This window comes from Sparus aurata, chromosome 9 (assembly GCF_900880675.1).
Source record: "Sparus aurata chromosome 9, fSpaAur1.1, whole genome shotgun sequence".
NCBI classification, from domain to species: Eukaryota; Metazoa; Chordata; class Actinopteri; order Spariformes; family Sparidae; genus Sparus; species Sparus aurata.
This window is the reverse complement of record NC_044195.1, coordinates 31,794,138-31,814,595: the sequence shown is the minus strand read 5'-3', so window position 1 is coordinate 31,814,595 and position 20,458 is coordinate 31,794,138. Positions and strand designations below refer to the sequence as shown.

General features: G+C 41.5%; 2 protein-coding genes across 17 annotated transcripts in view; one reads left to right on the top strand and one right to left on the bottom strand.

Moving 5' to 3' along the window:
* lrrfip1a (leucine rich repeat (in FLII) interacting protein 1a) overlaps positions 1-16,709 on the top strand; it is a 45,494-nt gene extending 28,785 nt beyond the window's left edge. For 4 of the 16 annotated variants that reach the window (XM_030427848.1, XM_030427847.1, XM_030427846.1 and 1 more), the window contains 9 exons: positions 6,347-6,373; positions 6,461-6,586; positions 7,030-7,101; positions 7,733-7,903; positions 8,033-8,125; positions 8,346-8,438; positions 8,620-8,712; positions 8,868-9,012; positions 10,087-14,395. In XM_030427848.1, coding sequence (XP_030283708.1) covers positions 6,347-6,373; positions 6,461-6,586; positions 7,030-7,101; positions 7,733-7,903; positions 8,033-8,125; positions 8,346-8,438; positions 8,620-8,712; positions 8,868-9,012; positions 10,087-13,232 — 3,966 coding nt within the window. In that variant the 3' untranslated portion in view covers positions 13,233-14,395. Of the gene's footprint in view, positions 1-85; positions 122-1,547; positions 1,617-1,704; positions 1,747-1,833; positions 1,891-2,521; positions 2,582-3,243; positions 3,328-3,473; positions 3,519-3,882; positions 3,946-4,457; positions 4,536-5,696; positions 5,835-6,346; positions 6,374-6,460; positions 6,587-7,029; positions 7,102-7,732; positions 7,904-8,032; positions 8,126-8,345; positions 8,439-8,619; positions 8,713-8,867; positions 9,013-10,086; positions 14,396-14,851; positions 14,902-15,080; positions 15,202-15,289; positions 15,370-15,463; positions 15,569-15,657 lie in introns of those variants that run through there. The other 12 variants (XM_030427852.1, XM_030427851.1, XM_030427853.1 and 9 more) reach the window with 12 other exon arrangements.
* Positions 16,710-18,261: 1,552 nt separating this feature from the next.
* LOC115588740 (tRNA wybutosine-synthesizing protein 5-like) lies at positions 18,262-20,423 on the bottom strand. The gene is made up of 3 exons (XM_030429511.1): positions 20,348-20,423; positions 18,665-18,781; positions 18,262-18,515 (listed from the first exon to the last, which is right to left on the bottom strand). Exons 1-3 carry the CDS (start codon positions 20,415-20,417, stop codon positions 18,262-18,264), a joined length of 441 nt encoding a protein of 146 aa, XP_030285371.1. The 5' UTR covers positions 20,418-20,423.
* Between the last annotated feature and the right edge of the window lie 35 nt (positions 20,424-20,458).

The following is a 20,458-nucleotide window of genomic DNA, read 5'->3' as shown; positions in this document are numbered from 1 at the left end:
TATGTGGAGGCAGTGTGTCCGTCCTTGGTAACTCAATAAGGTGCAGTGAGTGGGTTGTTGGTGATGATGTTGTGTCTTTGTGCAGTCGGATCTTGATGCAGTCGGGGCTTACGGTGGAGGGGTAAGGGTTGATGTTATGAATTTTTAACCCTGCTACCTGAAGATTTATAGTGTGAATGACTCGTTGTTTGACTAACAGTTAGATTAAAGAACTCAAAGCATGGAGTTAATCTGTTTTATCCTTGTGGGGTTTACACAGAAGAAATAAGAACACCTTTATTTAAAATACAAAGCATGTTTGTGTGCTGTGATTTAAATGGATTTAAGTTTGAGTTTATATTATTTTTACTGTGCGCAGGATGAAAGTGAGTCAGTGATTGTATAGTTTGTGATTGCAGAGGAACATCTTATGTGTGATTGTATTCGGTCGTGTGCTTGTTTTTGTTGTTGTGAAGGAACATTGACTACCATGGACTCAGATCTGATTTTGACTGAAAGAACAGGGTGTGTTATGGAGCTACGGGGCTCCAACCAAAACACACTCGACACTATTTTAGGCTGTGTTATGTCTCAAAATGTTGAGTGCTATTTCTTCTGTGCTGTGTAATGTGGAAAAACTCTTCATACTAATCATTCTCGTGGGCACACGAGATCCTGGAAATCTGGCTCACTCAGTTTTTTTATTTATTCATTTTTTAGATAAATCGGTTAGTTTTGGCAATTTAATTGCATGTTAAAAGATTGTGGTCTTTAGTATGCATTTCACCCATGTATAAAAAGACCATGGTGCATGTGTTTGTTGGTTTGGTTTTCCTTTTATTAGTAACAGTAGCTGTGGTTACATGAGCTGTATTTCTTGTGTCCGACTGAAATCATTGTAATTAGAGGTTCCAACTTTGACATGAACGCTAAATAAATAAGATGTGCTTCACATACCCTGAAGTAGCGTTCTTCCCACTGTGAAGCATCTAAACTGGCAGAAACATAACAGCAGAGGAAGAAGTTTATCTCCAACTTTATTAAGAAAATTAAATTACTGAATTAATTCACTCTGCCCTTTCATACAATTTACTAGATTGACGCACATCATGTCTTGGGAGGAATATTTGCATTCTGGAGGCGTAAGGAGGCATTCAACAATCTTTAAATCTTCTAAGACCAGCACAGACCAGTTCTGTTTTGTTAGCGTCATCTTTCTCTCCCTGCCAGAAGTAACATTGCCCCATTAATTCCAACCAATTGAGAAATTATGGGGTTTAAGCATTTACATGTTTATTTGGCACTAAGGGATTATCAAAGGTTTACACCACCACTCCTTATGTGATAGAAAGTTCATTCAGATCAAGCCAAATTGGGGTGTATACATGAGGTGTTTTTATTCTGATTGTGATAATTCTTAGTGGAAGGTTAGGGTCCATGTAAACGCAGTGATTTATATTAGTTTTGGATTTACATGTGTGCTGTGCAAACAGCATTGTCGATCTGATTTTTGGATGAGGTTTTGCGTGTTTTCACCCTTCACCGTTCTCCCACTCTTCCTCTCTAAGGGCTCCTCCTCTTCTCTGTCACTTAAGAAGTCAAAGAAAAAGAAGAAGCATAAGCACAAAGACAAAGACGTATGTAAAAGCTTGAACCGTAAAAGTACAAAAAGCCTGCATAGGAACAGAATCAGTGTTTCTCACTCTTCACGTTCTTTACTCACAGAGGAACGGCTACGATGATGATTACAGTGTGATATCCAGCAGGGTCAGTAGCTGTGTGAAGGAATGCTTGCAAATTTATAGACAATCTGCAACCTTTCACTCATGACTTTCCTCTTTCTCCTGCTGTCAGAGCTCCAGAATCAGTGATGAAAGCCGAGCGTCTCGCTCCTCCAGACTAGACCTGACGGTGCGTTTAACTGCGTGTCATCCTTATCGCTGTATAGCTATGCAGTGATTGTCCAAAGTATTATATAGATGAACATACTGTTTGATGAACAAGATACATCTGCATTGTGTTGAGGGGAATTGTTCTGTTAAGAAACATATCTATGCAAACTTATTTAGGAGGCAGAAAATAAAAACTTTTCTGGATTGTTTTGAGTCAAACTTCAGTGGTTTGGAATGAAATTTGGTTGCCAGGCAACTTTGATTGGCTGCGTTATTGTGGTGTGGTTGAAACAGGATATCACAAACGGCTCATGTGAAAGGAGGAAAATGTTCTCATAAGTTTGATAATCTAAAAGTACAATCTAAATTCTTTCTTGACCTGTTTACTCCCTAATGTTGCCACAGCATCAGCCCCGAATATCAAGTACCGGTCATGCTGTAATTACTTCTACTTCTGTCATATTTGTTTAACTACACGTCCAAATGTAACAGATTTGCAAACCAGTAGTTATGTATCAGTCTGCTGAAACAGCGATGTGTGTGTGATGTGTCAACACGATCTCTGTGATGTTGTATTAAAGCTGTGTGCTGTCAGACAGATGTGTTGAGGATGACATGTAGTTACTGTGGTGTTGGTGTTTGACTCTCAGAGCTCCAGATTAAGTGATGACAGCCGGCTGTCGCGTGCCTCCAGATCAGACCTGCAGCCGGTGGGTGGCTCTGCTCTGCACACGGTTTGATTTCTCATACCACTAACGGTCTGTGGTGTCACTTCCGTCTAAAGCTGTGTTAATTAACAAAATGAGTTGTTATTCCAGCTGCTTCCAACCTGTGAAAGTTTGGACTGTTTTAAGTGAAATAACCTTTTTACTGAGGCATGAAAATATTTTTCTAATCAAGCTGAAAGAACAAACAAGATGCATGGATTTTGTCTTCCTCGTTCTCATTGTTGGGGAGTGTTTGTTCCCAAATATGTCACAGTGGAGTTAGTGTGCGACATGTGACATGTACTGACAGGCATTTTGGAGAGTTGCCTTGTTGTTATGTGTATTCAAAACAAGTCTCACTTAAGACATGGATGACTGTGCACTATTGGAGTTTTCCTGGGAAGTGCCTGTTGGACAGCATGGGGTTCAAAACTGAAATTGTGAAGGCTTGGCTTTAGGTTCAAATACAAGGTACAAAAGTAACAGAGATAAATTGTTTTGTGCATGTGTGTGATCCTCACTCGCTGCTGTTCACTTGCTAACAGGTGCAAGTTGCACTTTTGGCGACAGATTACAAACGATGTCTCTGAACTTCCTGTCCCTTTCCCTCATTCCCACTCTCCTTCTCGATACTCTCGCTTCCTTATTCCCTTTCCTCATTTCAGGCCTCTTATGCTTCCTCTGACCTGTACAACCTCAACGGTCTGTCCTCTTCCAGAAACACTGGTTCAGCTTTCAATGGTTACCAGGTCTGTATACAGACAAATGCTACCTGACCCTACAGCTCTCTGTGGAGAGAGACAATTGAAAAGAGAATTGCTCATGCTTTCACAACCTGTTCCATCTGCAGCCTTGTAAACCTCATTCTTACTCCCAACTTCATCCTGTGTTGCAGTTCTACGGGTCACTCAGTCAGATCACCAAGCAGATCTATCGTAGGGTTGGTTCCAGTCATTTCCAGCTTACCTTTTGTCCACTCTAATCTCCACGCAGTGATAAATGACACCTTTTATTCTCTCACAACAGCTTTCTACAGAACACCTGATACTGACCTTGGTTGTCTTAGAAGTTGAATTCTTATTTTTGGGTGAACTGTTCCTTTAAGAGTAAAATATTTGATTATTACATCGAGGGCTTTCAGTTAAATGTTTTCTCACCTTTGGAAGTCACTTCTGGCATTACAGGCACCTTTAAGTAGAAAAGCATGGAGTAAAAACACAAAAATATCATTATCTGTTCCCACATCTGAAGTATGAGCAAACTGCTACTATTTACACTGTGTGTGTGTGTCTGTGTATGTGCAGAGCTCCTTATATGAAGACAGTCTCCACAGCGCGTCACGGCGAGTCGTTAGTTCGACTTCTCAAGTAAGATTTTCTGTGAACTGCGGTTTTGTTGGTTTGACTCACCTGAGATGTGACATGGTCGCGTGTGGAAAGTGTTTTATGCTCCTGGATTGTTAACTGTGCAGGATGATCACACTAACAGTGACTGAGGGGAGTGAGGGAACAGTGTGGATTAATGGACTGGGCCATGTGTGAAGTTTGTATTTGTTTTCTTCTTACATAAATTATGCTGCTGCATGGGATGTATTTGGAATTTAACTTAAGTTTATGAAATTTAAGTCTAATTCAAAACAGTCTTCCTCTCAGGAGAAGAATCACACAGCTGTTTAATGTTGATATTGTGAAAAATACTGCATATGATGGAAGATATTGTGATATTCGTCAACAATATTGGATAGCGGCCCAGGCCTGGATTGTGATTTAGTTATCTCCAGCATGTGTTTGCTACTCGTACTGTAGGTGTGAGTGTGTGCACGTTCGTAAATGTTTGCCTCCACGTACAGACAGAAACATGACATGTGTTTTCTCTGCAGCCTTTAGACTACACTAGTTATCGCAGCTCCGGTTCCAGAGTCTCCTCCAGGGCCAGTTCGGCCCGAGCCAGCCCAGTGGTGAGCCTTCCCTCCCCAGACATCCTGCTACTAATCCCAGGGTTTAAATCACATTAGGCCTCTTGTATATGGTGCTCTGTAACTACAATGTTTGGTTTATGATTCACTCTTTGACATTAGAGGAATTTGGAAGTGTGCAAACATTGTTGATATAAGCAGGTATTTCCTGGTGGACCTGTACAACACAGTCATTGCAGGATGACACTGTTCTGTTTTATTATAAGTGAGCCATGAATTGGAGCCCACTCCCTGATCGTGACTCAGGTTATGAAAGTCACATTTATGCCTGAAATGTAACGATGAAAGTCCAATGAGTGTTTGGTCGCCAGTCCAGTTCACTGAGCCACAGTACAGTCACTGATTGGAGCCATCTGTTACAAGCCTGAGGCAGCAACGTGAGGTTTAGCTCGTCATTTATACAAAAAGCTGTTTTAAGATATTATCTTTTGGATTTAGACGTCCATTCATCTATCTGTTGCCAGGTGAAGAAGCATTACTTACTTTTGTAGTAAATGATACTGCTGTATGATGTCAGTGATTGACAAGGAATCACCACAACAGAGAAATGTGACATATTACATAAAATTGTGCTGAAAGGATGCATTCATTCCTGTTTTGGTGCTGGACAGGCACTTTATTTCATACATGGAAGTATTTATTCAGAATAATGATTAGTGTCCAGTGTTTTAACAACTATTAATAAGATAGTCTCCATATAAAAAGAACCCGAGGCATAGCAAGTGTATTAATGTAGCAGCAATGAGATATAAGGCAAAGTGTTTTACAGAATACATTACAAATATGACATTAAGAACATTTTGTAATTATATGATAAAGACAATAAAGCAAAATACTAATAAGTACATATAAATAGTTAAAAGACAACAGAAACAATAAGTAAATCAATAGTCACAGATTAAGAAGATGATATGAATGTGATTATTTGAAACCCACAGTAAACTGTAATGTTTTAAGCACTGATTTAAGGTTACATAATGAGGTTTAAGAGTAAACTTTAATGATCTTTGATACGTGTAAATAATCATCTCCTCTCCCAACTTCACTTAATTTCTAACTGGCTGGTGTTCCTTAAAGTTTCGACCTGATCTTGAGTGTTTGGCCTTCTTGCTGTTCTGTTTCGCCCCCTGGTGGTCGATGTAGGACAACTGCGGCTCTGTTGCCAGTTTTTTGAGGAGTGCGGCCAGCAGCAGTGGTCTCCCGCGGGACCTGGACGATGTTACTATTCCCGACTTTTCTGATGTGAGTCGCTCTGCACGTACAGGAGGCCGCGGCTGTGATGTGAGCTGAGTTCCTGCTCGGTTTTGTTGGTTGCTTCCTTTACGTGCACGTCATCCTACAAAAGGACCACTGATCACACTCTGTGCTTGTGTCAGAGGTTAATGTGTGTGTTGACTATGGAGACAACCAGCTTGTCTTGTGACAAGATTGTTTTTCATGTGTGTGGTGTTTCATTGATACTGATGATCTGTAGTTGAATGGACGGCTGTGTCAGACTCATTTTTGGTTGGAGATTTTATTTTCTGAAGGAGTTTTCGATTCCTTCTATACTAATTATCTGCATGGTGTTTAATATAAAAATAAACTTGTGCATTTCTGAGTTTGTTCATGTGTTGAAAGCTGGTTGAAGTTCTTGCGAGTATTGTTTTGGCTGTTGCTTTCTCGTAAGGTTATGTCAGGATAAATCTTCTTATAAGTGCTGAGCTGACTTCCTTCCTTCCTCCGTCAGTTGGTCCTCTTGGCTGCTTTATTGTCCTTCGTTTGTTCTGACTGTAATTCATTTGTCTCAACAGGTGGAGGACAGAGATTATCTTGAGAAGGTGAGTTAGTCAGCTCAACAAATGCTGATATCTACTCTGCCAGTACCAGTTGATGCCAAAGAGTACTAATAAACATTTCTTCCTCAGGGGTCTCGAGCAGCTTCGGCCTTAACAGCAGGAACCCTCACTTCTTTAGGCGGGTCCTCCTCGCGGAGAGGAAGCGGCGAGACGGCTATTACTGTAGATGCAGAAACGTCTATACGAGAAATCAAGGTACTGCTGAAAGAGAGGACATTTTCCTTGTCGTTTTAAGGTATCATACAGGTTTGATTATCATTTTGATAAAATCATCTTGAAAACAAGAATTTATGTCACATCATGTCAGAAATCAGAATTCACAACATTTGGCAAAAGTTTTCTGCAGAAACTTTTGCCTTCAGGCACTATTCATTACTGTACCCAGACATGCTTCATTAAATCACAAGTCTCAGGGTCTAGAAAAAATAGATCATACTGTTTTATAATAAAAAAGATGAAATGCAACAGACAGAAGAAATGTTTCTGTGAAGGTCCATGCTGTCATGTCATTTTCATTCTTTCTGCGAACACTTGTGTCGCTCTTATCGTTGCCCGCTCACCAAACTTTCTGCTTTTCTGATGCTGATGTCACGCTGCGCTTCTCTGCTCACTGCTGCTGCTGCTTCACTCTTCACCAGGAAATTCACGAACTGAAGGATCAGATTCAAGATGTGGAACTCAAGTACACGCAGAACCTAAAAGAAGCCAAGGTATCAGCCTGAGACCCTCACAGACAGAACCCCCAACTCCAGACTCACTATTTACTAATAAGTTTGGTGTTTCTTACTTACTGGTTATTTTCCACTTGCTACTCATAGTGGGTGAAGTGTGCAATAATAGGTGCAACCTGTTCACTATTATATTATCCAAATAGTTGGCATTCCTTTTGCCTGACAGATCAATAAACCAACTGATAATCTGACAATAACAAGTCTCTCCATGGAGTGTTTTGAGAGCAGTACTGGTGCTCTAGACTCAACACAAATATCATTTTGTGTCTCTTTGAGGCTTATTTTTCTTTAATTTTCAGCTGGGCAGATGTTTTTTTGTGTGTGTAAACTTGCAAACTAGCGATCTAACTGTCAAAGTTGCATCTGCATGTTGCTGTTCTTCATATTAATGTGTGCGTGTTCTTGTTAGTCTGCACTTCTTTACTTTAAAGTCAACTTACCAGGACTTACAGTTGTTTTCTTGCATTGAATTCTCTGCCAGCTGTTCACCTGTCACCCCAAACATAAAGTTTATCTAAACTACTTGAGAGGAAAGTATGACTCTGCAGCCTCAGCTGCTGAGCCCCAGCACCTGTTATATTCTTACAGTCTGTTTATGTGATGACATCAGGATGCATTAACAGAAGTGGAGGAGAAATATCGTAAGGCCATGGTGTCCAACGCCCAGCTGGACAATGAGAAGAACAACCTGATGTACCAGGTGGACACACTCAAGGACTCACTCATGGAGCTGGAGGAGCTGCTGTCTGAGTCTCAGCGGGGATACGAGGAGAAAGTCAAGGTATGGCAGACAGACAGACAGACAGTGATGGTCTGTAAAACTTAGAATATAGTAGAGCTAAGCTACATGTGATTTGTTTGACCTTCAAGTCAAGTTATATGTTGTCAAGCTGCCTCTTGTTCCTCACAGGAATTCGAAAGAGAGAAATATGCCCACAGTGTGCTTCAGTTCCAGTTCAATGAAATGAAAGAGACGCTAAAACAAAGTGAAGAGCTGCTAAATGTGAGTATTTGTGTGGACTGTGTGGAACAGGGTGCCTAAATGGATTAAAAAGAGGGATATTAAGAAAGACGAGACTGTTTGCCAGTAAGAAAGGTTGCATGTTTCATTTCACAGCTTTCTTTTCTGTTCACACACTGTATATATACATGCATGCATCATGTTTCTCTTTGTTCTTTCTCTCTCTTCATCTCAAACTTTATTTCCTTTTCCTGCTGTTCAGGAGATCCGTCAGCTACGTTTGAAACAGGACGGTTTTATTAGAGAAATATCTGACCTGCAGGAGACGGTGGAGTGGAAGGATAAAAAAATCGCGGTATGGCCGATGAGCCCAAGCAGTTCTGTGTTTTATTATCACGTTCAGCCTTTTCTATTACTCATATGAATTCAGTATCTTCTTTGCATGCAATTGAATGCCAACTTTCACTTCTTTTTACCTCTTGTACATATTTCTTTTGACTTTCTTTCACACTCTTCCACTTCTGGGCCCCGCTCAGGCCTTAGAGCGACAGAAAGAATACACAGATGCGATCCGAATTGAGCGAGATGAGCTCAGAGAAGAGGTGGTGACGCTCAAAGATATTCTGAAGGTACTCAGTCAGTGTGTGGAGTCTTATTTTAACCTGTTGTGGGACGTTTTGGGGAGCAAAATTGAAACTGGTTCCTGGTTCATTGAAGGTATTTGTGACACTTGTAACAATTTGTATAATCTATTGAGTTAACGTTTGACTTTTCCTTTGTCTAGAAACATGGAATAGTACTGGGACCTGATCTAAACATTAATGGAGACATTGGCGTGGCAGAAGTTGATGGGTCCCCCAGTGCAGACCCTTCTTCACAACCAGCTCCAGATTCACAGACAACCCCGACGGAGGGGAACAGCATGCTCGGTAAAACACACTGTGCAATAAAAAACACTGCATGGCTTAGCATAAAAACTGTCTGAAGACCTTCACTCCAAAATGCATCATCCATCAATTAAAAAAAACAGGAAAATCAATGCTGAGCTTCTAGATAACAAGATTGCGCTGACATCTGAATTTCTATTTTTAATTTTTAATTTTGGAGTGAAGTGTTCAGTACCCTGGGTTGTGCTCCCATAACTGATTTGCACTGACCTGAAAGGGTAAGTCTGGTGATATTCTGTATTTTTTATGAGACTGAGAGTTCATCCTTTCAACCCTGGAACAAACGGTTTCTTGCAAACAAGAAATCTTTGAAACACTTATTTGCATCTGAGCTTATCTAATACATTCATCAATGAACATCAAATTCATGTGTCTACGCTGCTGGAAACTTGCAACAGTAGATTTCTTCTTTAACTAAAAAAATCTAAATGAAAATGTATGCTGCACAAAAATTCTCTGATTTCCCTGAAGACAAATGTAGAGAAACACCAGCCTTATCCTTTAAACATCTTGCTTTGCATCTAATAACTAAGATTCCACTTACAAACTCGGCACACGCCTCACTTTGTCTTCACTACTCATGTGATGGCTTGTATCAGGTTTCCTCTGCACCTTTTTCAGCTACTGGCTGTTAGTTCTGAATCTCTACCAGCTGTGTCAGTGCAGATGATGCTGTTGTGTAAATGCTGTCAGGTCTCTTCAGGGTCGATGGTATAAAGCACCTAGTTATATTGCAAGGAACAGTTTGGATTATTACATTCTGTAATACTTCTGGTCCGCTGGCTTCAGGCTTCTTCTCTTGTCACGTTGATGTTCTGGGGATCAAGATCTTCACTTCGGGGTTCCTCCTGCCTTTCTTCATCTTCATCTCCCCCTTCTTGTGCTTCTCTGGGTCACCTGGGCTCTGTGCTTCCCTTTCTGGCTACTGAATCAATCAGGTGTCCTGCCTTACCTTGACTTCTGCTGATGCATCTCCTTATCAAGATTTTTGAAAATGATATCTTAAGTCGACATTATTTGGCCCTCTATCACCGTCTGCTCTTCATGATCTCTCAGGCAACACAGAGGAAACTCAGTTGAGAAGTAGCGGAGAGGAAGAGGTGGATCCAGAGCAACATCAAGAAATGTTTGAGGAAGCCAAAGAGAATCTCTTGAGCTCTGATGCAATCTGCGATGTTGCTGGTGTGCCCGCACTGGAAACCCCTGTTGAACAAGAGCCAACAGAAGAACAGCAAAAGAATACAGAAGAATACAATGTTGATGAAAGTGTCCTCAGCAAGGACTTAAACATGGACGTTAAGGACAGTTCAATCAAAGAAGCCACAGATATAGTTGTTTGCAGCGCTGGACTTCAAGCGATAACAAGTTCTGAGGAAAATGCTCCAGAAACAGGAATGCCTGAGGGGGGAGATTTAGAGGAGACAAGTAACGTGGAGTTAGAGGAGACAGGAACCGGAAGCAGCGGTGTTGACACTCACAGTGATGACATTAAAAAGTCAGATAACAACGTTTTAGAAGAGCAAGAAAATAAAAAGGAAGCTGTTGAGGAAAGTCATTTGAGAAATGCAGAATCATGTCATCAGCAAAAAGTCACGCAAGATGTTAAGAAAGAACCTATAGAGTCCATCCCAGCTGTGTCAAACAAAGAGCCTGAGCAAGAGCCTGAGAATGCCGAAGAGGCAGAGAACGATGAGGCGGAGGAAGTATCAAGTAAATCTCAGCCTCAGGGTGCTCCTGCTTCAGGGAAAAAGAAAAGAAAGAAGAAGAGAGGCAAAAAGAAAGGAGGCGCAAACGAGGACAAGAACCAGAAAAAAGATGAAACGGATAAAGAAAAAGTCAAAACAGAAAAAGACATTGAAGCCGCTACAAGAGACAATGGGCAAACAACAGAACCTGCAAAACCTGACGTTGATGGTTCTGTAAATGAAACCCTTGAGGAGTCAAAGGTGAATCAAGTAAAAAATGAGCAAGACAAGCAAGAAATTCAGGAGGTAGATGGAGTAGAAGCAGTGAAACCCACTGAAACCTTTTCTCACAGTGAAACTCTCAAAGAATCAAGATCTGATCATGTTACAGATGAGCACGACAAGGAACAAACTGTGGGCAATGTAGAAGTCGAACCTGTGACAACTACTGAAAGCTTTTCTCACATTGAAATAAGAGTGGATCATGTTACAGATGAGCCGGACGAGGATCTAAGTTTGGAAACAGAAGCAGTAGAGGCTGTAGCGCCCAGTGAAACCGTTTCTTGCGTTGAAACTTCTGAGGAATCCAAAACAGATCTTAAAACAGACGTGCAAGACAATGAACAAACTTCAGAAGCTGAAACAGTAGAACCAATAGAGGCAGTGGCAACCAAGGAAGTCTTCTCTGACCTTGACTCTCTTAAGGAATCCAAAACAGACCCTCAAAAAGATGAGCAAGATGAGGAGCAAAACTTGGAAACAGCGGAAGTAGAAGTGGAATCTAAAACAAGTTTGGTTTCAGAGGCCAACCCCTGTAGTCATGATCTTATTGGCAACTCCAACGGTGCAGAGAACTCTCAAATGGAAACTGACACCTCAACTAATGGGGATGTCGTCCATACTGAGTCTGAAATCATTGATAGTGCGGAGAATGAAGTTGGGTCTATAGATGAGATGAAATCTGAATGCACAGTTAGTGGAGAGGTAAACACTGAAGCTGAATCACATGTTCCAAGCAATGATGACATTGCTAATGATGAATCTGACTCTGCAGACAATTCAGAGAGTAAAGATAACTCGTCAGTGTCTCTCCCTTCTATTGATGGCTTCACTGGTGGTCTCAAGAGATTGTCTGGCTGGATATCTGCAGCCATGAACTTGGACAGCAACAGCACTTCCAACGAGGTTTCTGATAAAGATCCCGAGGAGGCAACTGAGACAGCCAAGAATGATGAAGAGGCAGCAGCAGAGACCGAACAAGAATCAGTTCCTCTCAGTCATGACGAGCTTGACAAAGACTTGATGGATTCTGAAGGCTTAGCTGAGCCCAACAGCTCCCCACGTAAAGAAAAAAGTTGTGAGAGTGAATCACTAACAGAAAACACTGATGGAGAGTGTGCTATCGAGCAAGACCACTGCCCTGAAGAATCAGCTGTTGCAGAGGATCCAGAACATCAAAACAGTCAAAATGATCAGAGTGAGACACTTCTTGAGCTGCATGAACCCAGCAAAGACAAGTCTGAGGATAATGGTTCTTCTCAACCCATCCTGCAGGACAGTGATGAAGAGAAGCCCGACAGCTCCTCATGTAAAGAAAAAAGTAGCGACAGTGAATCACCAACAGAAAACACTGAAGCATCCGAGACTGAAAAGAGTCTAGAGACTGTAACGCAGGGTGAACAACTGGATGATGCAGGAAGCCAGATATTACAGTGTGATAGTCAGATTGATGAACCAAAAACAGAAGTGTCTTCAGAGACAGAAGAGATCAAGGACCACTGCGCTGAAGAATCAGCTGTGGCAGACAATCCAGAACATCAAAACAGTCAAAATGATCAGACTGAGACACATCTTGAGCTGCATGAACCCAGTAAAGAGTCTGAGGATAATGGTTCTTCTCAACCCATCCTGCAGGACATTGATGAAGAGGATGGTGAAGACGAGGAAGGGCAGTCTTTTGATTTTGATGACATGGATATTGAGACAGCTATAGCAACAGATCCCACTAAAAGTCCAAAACAGGAAGATATTGAGGAGGGGGTTGAAGTCATGTCAGATAGTTCAGGACTGTGCCAAAGTAAAACTGAGTCAAATGAAAATACACAAGTTGAGCCAGTTGTAAACAATGAGGACAAGTGTACGGTTGATGGGGGTAACCAGGATGATACACTAGATAAAGAGACCGATGCTGTGCCTGATGAGGAAGCCATGTCTGAAAAGGGGGAAAATGTATGTGGAGAGCAGAAAAGCATGCCTGAGGAAGAAGTAGTTGTAGCAGATGAGCCTGTAATAGAGGTAGGAAAGGTTGTAGAGTTGGGTGATGGTGCAGAGAACATAAACCAGGCAACGTCTTTGCCTGTAGAGGAAGGATTAGATGCCATTAATCAGGAGCTACAGGCTGAAGATTTGGCTTTGCAAAACAGTGCAGATAAAGAGCAACCACAGACGAGGAAAGATTCGAAGAAGAATGGCAAGAAAGGCAAAGGCAAGGGCAAAGAGGAGTGTAAGATGTCTTAGCTTGTAGAAGGTAGATAGTATAGATATATATCACTAGATCTGCCCTTTACTAGCATTTGCTTAGCTGTTTACGAGGGGTGTCACAATTCTCCAAATCACAGACTTGATTTGATTTTCAATTCTAAGGCCAAGATTCGATTCGGCTAAACATTTGTTGAAGCACTGACGGCTGCGCCATTGTTACACCATCACATGTGGATCTGTGAAGATCTTTTACTCAATCTTCTAAAGCTAGGAGTATTTTTACAACAGGGTGGCTTTATCCTGTTGGCTTTTAGAATAGGCTTGGAAAAGTTCAAATAATAAAGATTCCAGACTTCAACACAAATACCACCCTTCAGTGATTCAACAAGAAGCAACAAAACAAAGTTCTGTTTCTCAGATGTCTCCTAAGTAAACCCAAGAACATCAATAGGGAATCACTGATCATTCTCTCTGATAATTGAAATTTAAAGCTCATTTCGATTTTTGATTTAGAATCGAAGTTGTGACACCCCTCATGTTTACAAAGTGGTAGAACAAGTATGTGCAGACCTTTACAGCACCTTGAATCTTTTCCAATGAATATTGTTGTACGTATGTGTATTCCTCTAATTAATCCATATAAACAATCCACGTCCAGTTGTCACTGAGGTCATGTGTGCAAGAAAGATAACATTTGTGGAGAGATAAGAATGTAAACTGTTGGGTATCGGTGTATTTTTACTGTTGGACAATACTGCACTTGCTATATTTTGTTATCGATGCACATTAATTACGCTGCTTGTGATGTCTCATGGATGATATCACTCTGGTATCATACACAATGTTTTCTTGTTACAATTAAATGAACTCATTCATGTATTAATTTCATGTGTGTAGAATGAAAAAGAAACATGTTATTTGCTAATTCTCATTAAGAATCCGGCGAACTAGCTTTGATATGTTCTAGCTGTAAAGTTAACGGTTAAAATGAAAATTTGTGTGAAGACCCTGTTTCGGTTCTCAGGGATGAATACGACTTTTGATGGACTTAAAACAAAGACATTTTGATCTACGAAGAGACTGAATTCTAAAGCACAGAAAATAATAACTGTATGTTTGCATTTTGTGGCACGTGATGGCTGAAGATGAATGTGGAGCTTCCACATTGAAATGCAAATAAATGCCCTTTAAAATGTTGATCTAAATGCATTTGTTATCGATATAATGAAAAGCGAGATACGAGCTTCATCCTTATGATCGTATCTTTATAATAGAGTCCTGTGTGGTCATAGTGTGAATGTGTTCCTAGCAGCTGTGTGCTCCTGCGTTGACCCTCTCCTCCACAGTTTTGCATGCTAACCTCCCCCCTCACGCTCCATCACTCTCCCACGGATGCCTGCTCTGTTGCATGCATCAACCTCCCACCCTGACCCAGCCCCCCTCCCACCATCTCCTTGGCTCCTCCCACCCCTGGTATGTTAACTTCATTTTTCTCTTAAAGATGGAGTTGTTGTTCGATAATTGTTGTGGGAATTGTTGATGTACTGTGGCCTTGTGGTGCATGACGTTCCATTTGAATTACTCAGCGGAGACTCGGTTGCAGACGTCAAACGAGACATTGTTGTCTTCACAAACATTGTGCTTTATCTTCTCAGAGATCCGCCTGAGGAAACTGGTGGATGAGCGTGAGAAAATGATTGAGCAGGTGAGACGGTGATGTTGCTGTTGGTAGCATTTACTTCAACATACTACATAAATGGGTGAAGTGGCCAACCCGACAGTGTAAAATGCTTAAAACAAATCCTCAGTGGAGACCTTGTAAATGTCAGTTTGTCATATGAAGAGTTTATTTATCTTGTGGTGTGTTTTTGGCTCCATCTACAGGTGAAGAAACTAAAGGCTCAGCTGGAACAGAAGACTCAGAAGAACGGCACGGAGAGCAACTCAAGCCCAGATGGTGAAATCCTTGAAAACGGCACCGATCCAAACATCATAGAACTGCAGAGTGCGTTTCCATATAAATGAAAACGGACAAGAAGCTGCATTTCTCTACTTTTTTCAACTAATATTTGCCTTTTCTTAAAAATTTACAGGAGACTCTAACAGACAAATAAGTGACTTGAAGTTCAAACTTGTGAAGGCGGAACAAGAAGTCACTGCTTTGGAACAAAACGTAAAGCTGACAAGAGTAATTATTTCATAAAGTACCTAAAAATATGAAAACATAATCACTTAAGAGCTCTATTTCCTTTTTTTTTGGTTCCCAGGTGACCAGACTTGAAGGTCAGGTGGTGCGATACAAGTCTGCAGCAGAGAACGCAGAGAAGGTGGAGGACGAGCTGAAGGCGGAGAAACGGAAAATGCAGAGAGAGGTAGAGTTTCTCACACAGCAAAACAACCATTGTAACATTTCAACACAGGTTTTAATCGCCACACATTCTGTCTTCTTTCGATTCGATAGTTGCGATCAGCGCTGGACAAAGTTGACGAACTCGAGTCGAACAACAGCCACCTTTCCAAGAGACTAGAGAAGATGAAGTCAAGTCGTGGCATGGCACAGACTCCATAGAAACTCAACAAATCTATCCACCTTTTATCCAGAACTGGCTGATCACTTGGAAAAGAGTCGTCCTGCATTCATGGGTTTCTCTTCCATCTGCCTGATAGCAACTGTAAGAAAAAGAACAAAAAAAGAAGAAGCTTAGTTATGATATCCACTGAAGCAACGTGCCATTTCTGTTTATTTTCTGTATGATGAGAAATCTTCGTAGCGTCGTGCACACACCCAGACAGTTCATGAAGTGAGGGGATGTTTGTGCACCTCGTGACTTTGGTTGAACCTCTGCACTGCTGAAGGAGGGAATGGGCCACATGGAGGGACTGAAGTAAATGTTGCACTGCTGCCTCTCATCCAGACTTGAGATATTCACCTGCCTTGCTCACACAGAGGACAGAGAAACTAAAGAAACAGTCCCAGTGTCCACAGCCCAAGACTGTTAACCCTCACCGCTGAGAAGACATGAGTGCTTTGTGTGTGTGTCGTGAATGAAAGAGCAAAATGAAGTGTATTTTCTGACCCATTTCCTCATTTGCATCCAAAGCCAAACTATTTTTAGAATTGTAAATGTTTGGGTGTGTTTGTCTCTTGTGGTAAACCTGAAGTTTTTACAGAGCACCCCCAAAGAAACATCATCATCATCATCGTAGTCAACAAGAAGTCTCCAGCTTGCAGTCGTAGTTCCTTCAGCCTGTAACCGTCCTTCGACTGAGATCCCGTCACGTCTCCGAGCTTCTTTTCCTGCTTCACTGGTCGGCTCTGGTGCGCACACACACTTTTATTTGCTGAGACTTAACTGAAGAAATGTGACGACGGGGACTCTGAGCAGTGTTAGCAGGAGATACTGAACACACTGGGGAGATGCTGCTGCTGCTTCACTGTTTACAACGCTTTAACATGTTTGTAAGGAAACATAAAGAACTGTCATCTTTGTGCAATAAAAGTTCAAACCATATTGGTATCTGCACATGTGCAGTGTCGTCCTGGACTCATCAGTCAGTGGCCACGGGAGGTTTTAATTGTTTCTCCACAGAACATGCTTTATTTATTTATTCTCTAAATGTTTGTCTGTTTCAGTCATCAGCAGTGGTGTGCACAAGGGGGGGGGCAGGGGCGGTCGCCCCCCCTCGTGGCCCAATTGTTGAAAAACGCGCGCTAAAGTGCCCTCTTGGCAGCCAAAATGTGCGCTAAAGTGCCCTCTTGGTTGGCAAAACACAATAAACTGCCCCCATGGCTGGTTAAAACATGATAAACTGCCCTCTTGGGTCGCAAAAACGCGTGCTAAAGTGCCCTCTTGAGTCGCAAAAACGTGCGCTAAAGTGCCCTATTTGGAGCCAAAACGCGCGCTAAAGTGCCCTTCTTTTCACCCCTGCCCTTCAAAAAGTCTGTGCATGCCACTGGTCATCAGGAGGACAGAAGAAGAACATGACAACTTCTGTGTATTTGCCATTTTCTGAGACATTAAGGTTCATCTGTCATCTAGAAATTAGCCCAATATTGGTGTTTAATTATTTTTTTAAGTTTAAGACATTTTATCCAAAGACAGTCTGTCATAATCACATTCAACTTCCAAGCTGAGATTCAGATGAACATAACAAAGCAGAAGGGCATACAGGTGTTTAATCAGTTAATTCTCTGGACCCTCATCCAGGTTTGGTGAACTGACTTGTGGGTAACGTCACACTGTTGCAGTACGTCCTCTTCTGGATGCGCTGAATCATACGTCATCTGTAAAAGTAGGGGTGGTGAAAAAAATCGATTATTGATTAATCGCGATTATAATATTGACGATTATGATTTGATTATTAAATTTCCAAAAATAGATTTAAAAAAAAAAAATAAATTTTTTTTTTGTTTTGAAATAGAAATACAAACTGGAGTCCTCCTCTTACTGGCTTCCGCTACATGGTCCACAGTCTGGAGCCAAGATATGTTATTCCATCCTGGAGCTTTTTCACACTTAAATCGATTCCAAATCTTTACAAGGAGACAAACCTTTCCGTGCAAGTGTCCCTCAACTCTGCTCACAGGGCAGCAATAATCTGCGATGCCTGGACATCCAGAGCTACAGTCTCATATGTGACTGTTACAGCTCATCATGTCAGCAGTTAATGGAAGCTAATGTCCTACGTACTTCAGACGAGAGCTATGGATGATAGCCACAGAAGCGCAAATATGTGTGAGTTTCTGAAAGCAATGGCAGACGAGTGGGGAATAGAGAAACACGCCCTGGTTCTCGTCACCAACAATGCCTCTAACATGAGTCCGGCTGCTGAGCTTGGCAGCTTTCTTTTAAAAGTGAAACACTACATTTAAAACAAATTAAAAAATAATAATTTTGATATTACAGTTACACTATACAATATTGAAGGTGCTGTGAGGTGTTACTCAAAAGATAAGTAAAATAATTCAGCAGCTGACTGATGTTAAATGGAAGATCAATAATCGTTAATAATTGAAAATCGAATCGATAATCGTTAGTAATCGAAAAGTAATCGAATCGAGACTTCAATAATCCGAATCGAATCGAATGGGGAAATTGGGCTGATTAACCACCCCTACGTAAAAGTCCCGATAATCCGCTGGGAGTTCGTCCAGAGTGTGTAGCGCTCTCTCCAGCGCCTGAAGGGCTCGAGTCGCGGCTACAGGGTCTTTGTTACCATACGGGTCTTTTCTGTCGTAGCTGTCTGCAGGTAGATGCCTCCAGAACACATTTACACCCACACCAAACTGCAGCGCCACGGTGTTGTGGAACCACAGAGCTGAGAAAACTGAGACTTTCAATCAGGGCTTGTGTGCTACAGTTTCCAGAGGTGGTTTGAGAGTTATATGAGAAGAACTGACATGATGGTATGATGAGATATCTGTAGGTGGGACTGCAGGAAGATGTGGTTCATGTTTTTCATCTCACCGGGGATAAAAAGCAGATCTCCGGGCTCCAGCACACACTCGTATCTCTTTGCCTTTACAAAGTCAGGAAACCGCTTCAGGTCCGGGGAGTCGATGTCCACGACCTCTGATTTATCACCTGATGGGTTCAGTTTACATTCAGTAAGAATATTATTCCAGGCTGTTAGAAAACAGATCAGTTAATATCAGAGTGTGTAGGATTTTTAATGGCCTCGAGCAGTGTGGTTGCAAATTACAACCCTGCAGTGGCCACTGAAAACACAAAGGGCCTCTCTAGGTGTTTGTCTGCTCTGGGCTACCGTAGAAACATGGCAGTGCAACACTGCTGTGACAGGGATCAGTGGCAGGGAATCAAATGCACAACTTGTCACACAGAATGATTCAATAAACTCAAATGCATTAAGCGAGGCAAAAACTTGACTAGAAACTAAGAACTGCTGGCTTGACTTGAGAACTCACAAGAAACACGGCTGGGACGCTCAACAAGACGAACTGGCAAAGACAAACACTAAGCACAGGACTTAAATACACAAGGGAAGGGGGAGACAAAGACACACATGAAAACAATCAGCACACAGGAGAACACGAGGGCAGGAAGTCAAGACACCTGAAATGAGAGGAAAGGGTAAGTATTACAAAATAAAACAGGAAGACCAGAAACAAACAGAATACCTTAACCAGGACGAGTCTCTACATGCTGACCCTCAGTTATAAGTGTTGGACTCTGAAGCCAATCTGACCCGGTGGACGCAAAGATTATCTTATTTTTTTGTATTCGTTCAGCACCGATAACTGTGGAAAGTCTAGAAGAGTAACACCATTTCATTCTTTTATTCTAATTCAAGTTCACCAGAAGTTGGAAGCCACTCGGCCGGCTGAAGTCTCACATGTGCACGATGCTCTACGGGCCCCGGGATCCCGGTAGAAGTAGAACTTTATGGGCTTCAAACTCCACTGAGTAACTTTCCTGAATGAACCTGTGGGTGAACTTGAAGAGGATCTACTCCCTCTTTAGATATAAAAGGCTCAGTCCAAGGTAACAAAAACAGAACGACTGTTAGTTTCAGGTGATATTTGAACATTCAGGTGATTATTTTTTTATTTGCTGCACATTTTCACCCTATTAAGGATATTATGGCAAACATGTGAGCAGCAGACACAATGAAAAAGACGCAGTAAAGCAAAATGGTCATTTCTCGTTTTGTTCTTTTTTGCTCTGCACCAGCTTTAAACTAAAACGTCTCTTTGGCTGCTGAACGCTTTACTATGTTCACCAGCTAAAGCATGATTTAAAAATATATATATTCTAAAACTGAAAACAGAATCCTACTTGGACCAAAAACAAGGTTGATGAAAGCAAAGTCGCAGGAGGAAAAACCAAAAGAATGAGCTAAAAGGGGCTGAAAGGTGTCCTTCAGTCGCATCAGGTGATAATTCCACAAGAGTTTTTAACTATGAGTGACGTCTTTTATTTACACGTTCATATGATCCATCGTAAATATCAAAATATTGATTTATGCAGCTGCAATTCTGGAATATTTGAATATACTTTCTTTAGTCCCAGTGTGACAAACAGCTCCAGTCTTTAATGATCTCCTACAAGCATATAACGTTTTTTAAATAGCACATATATTCAGCAACGTGCAGCTCGGTGAGGGATTTGGTAATAAAAGTGAATTCTTAAGTGATGTCATCGGCTGCGTTTGCTGATTTGATGTTGTTGTTGTGGGACGGTCACGTTCATGGCACCACATCACTGCTTCTCCTTCACAGCAGCTCCCAGGATGCTGATTTG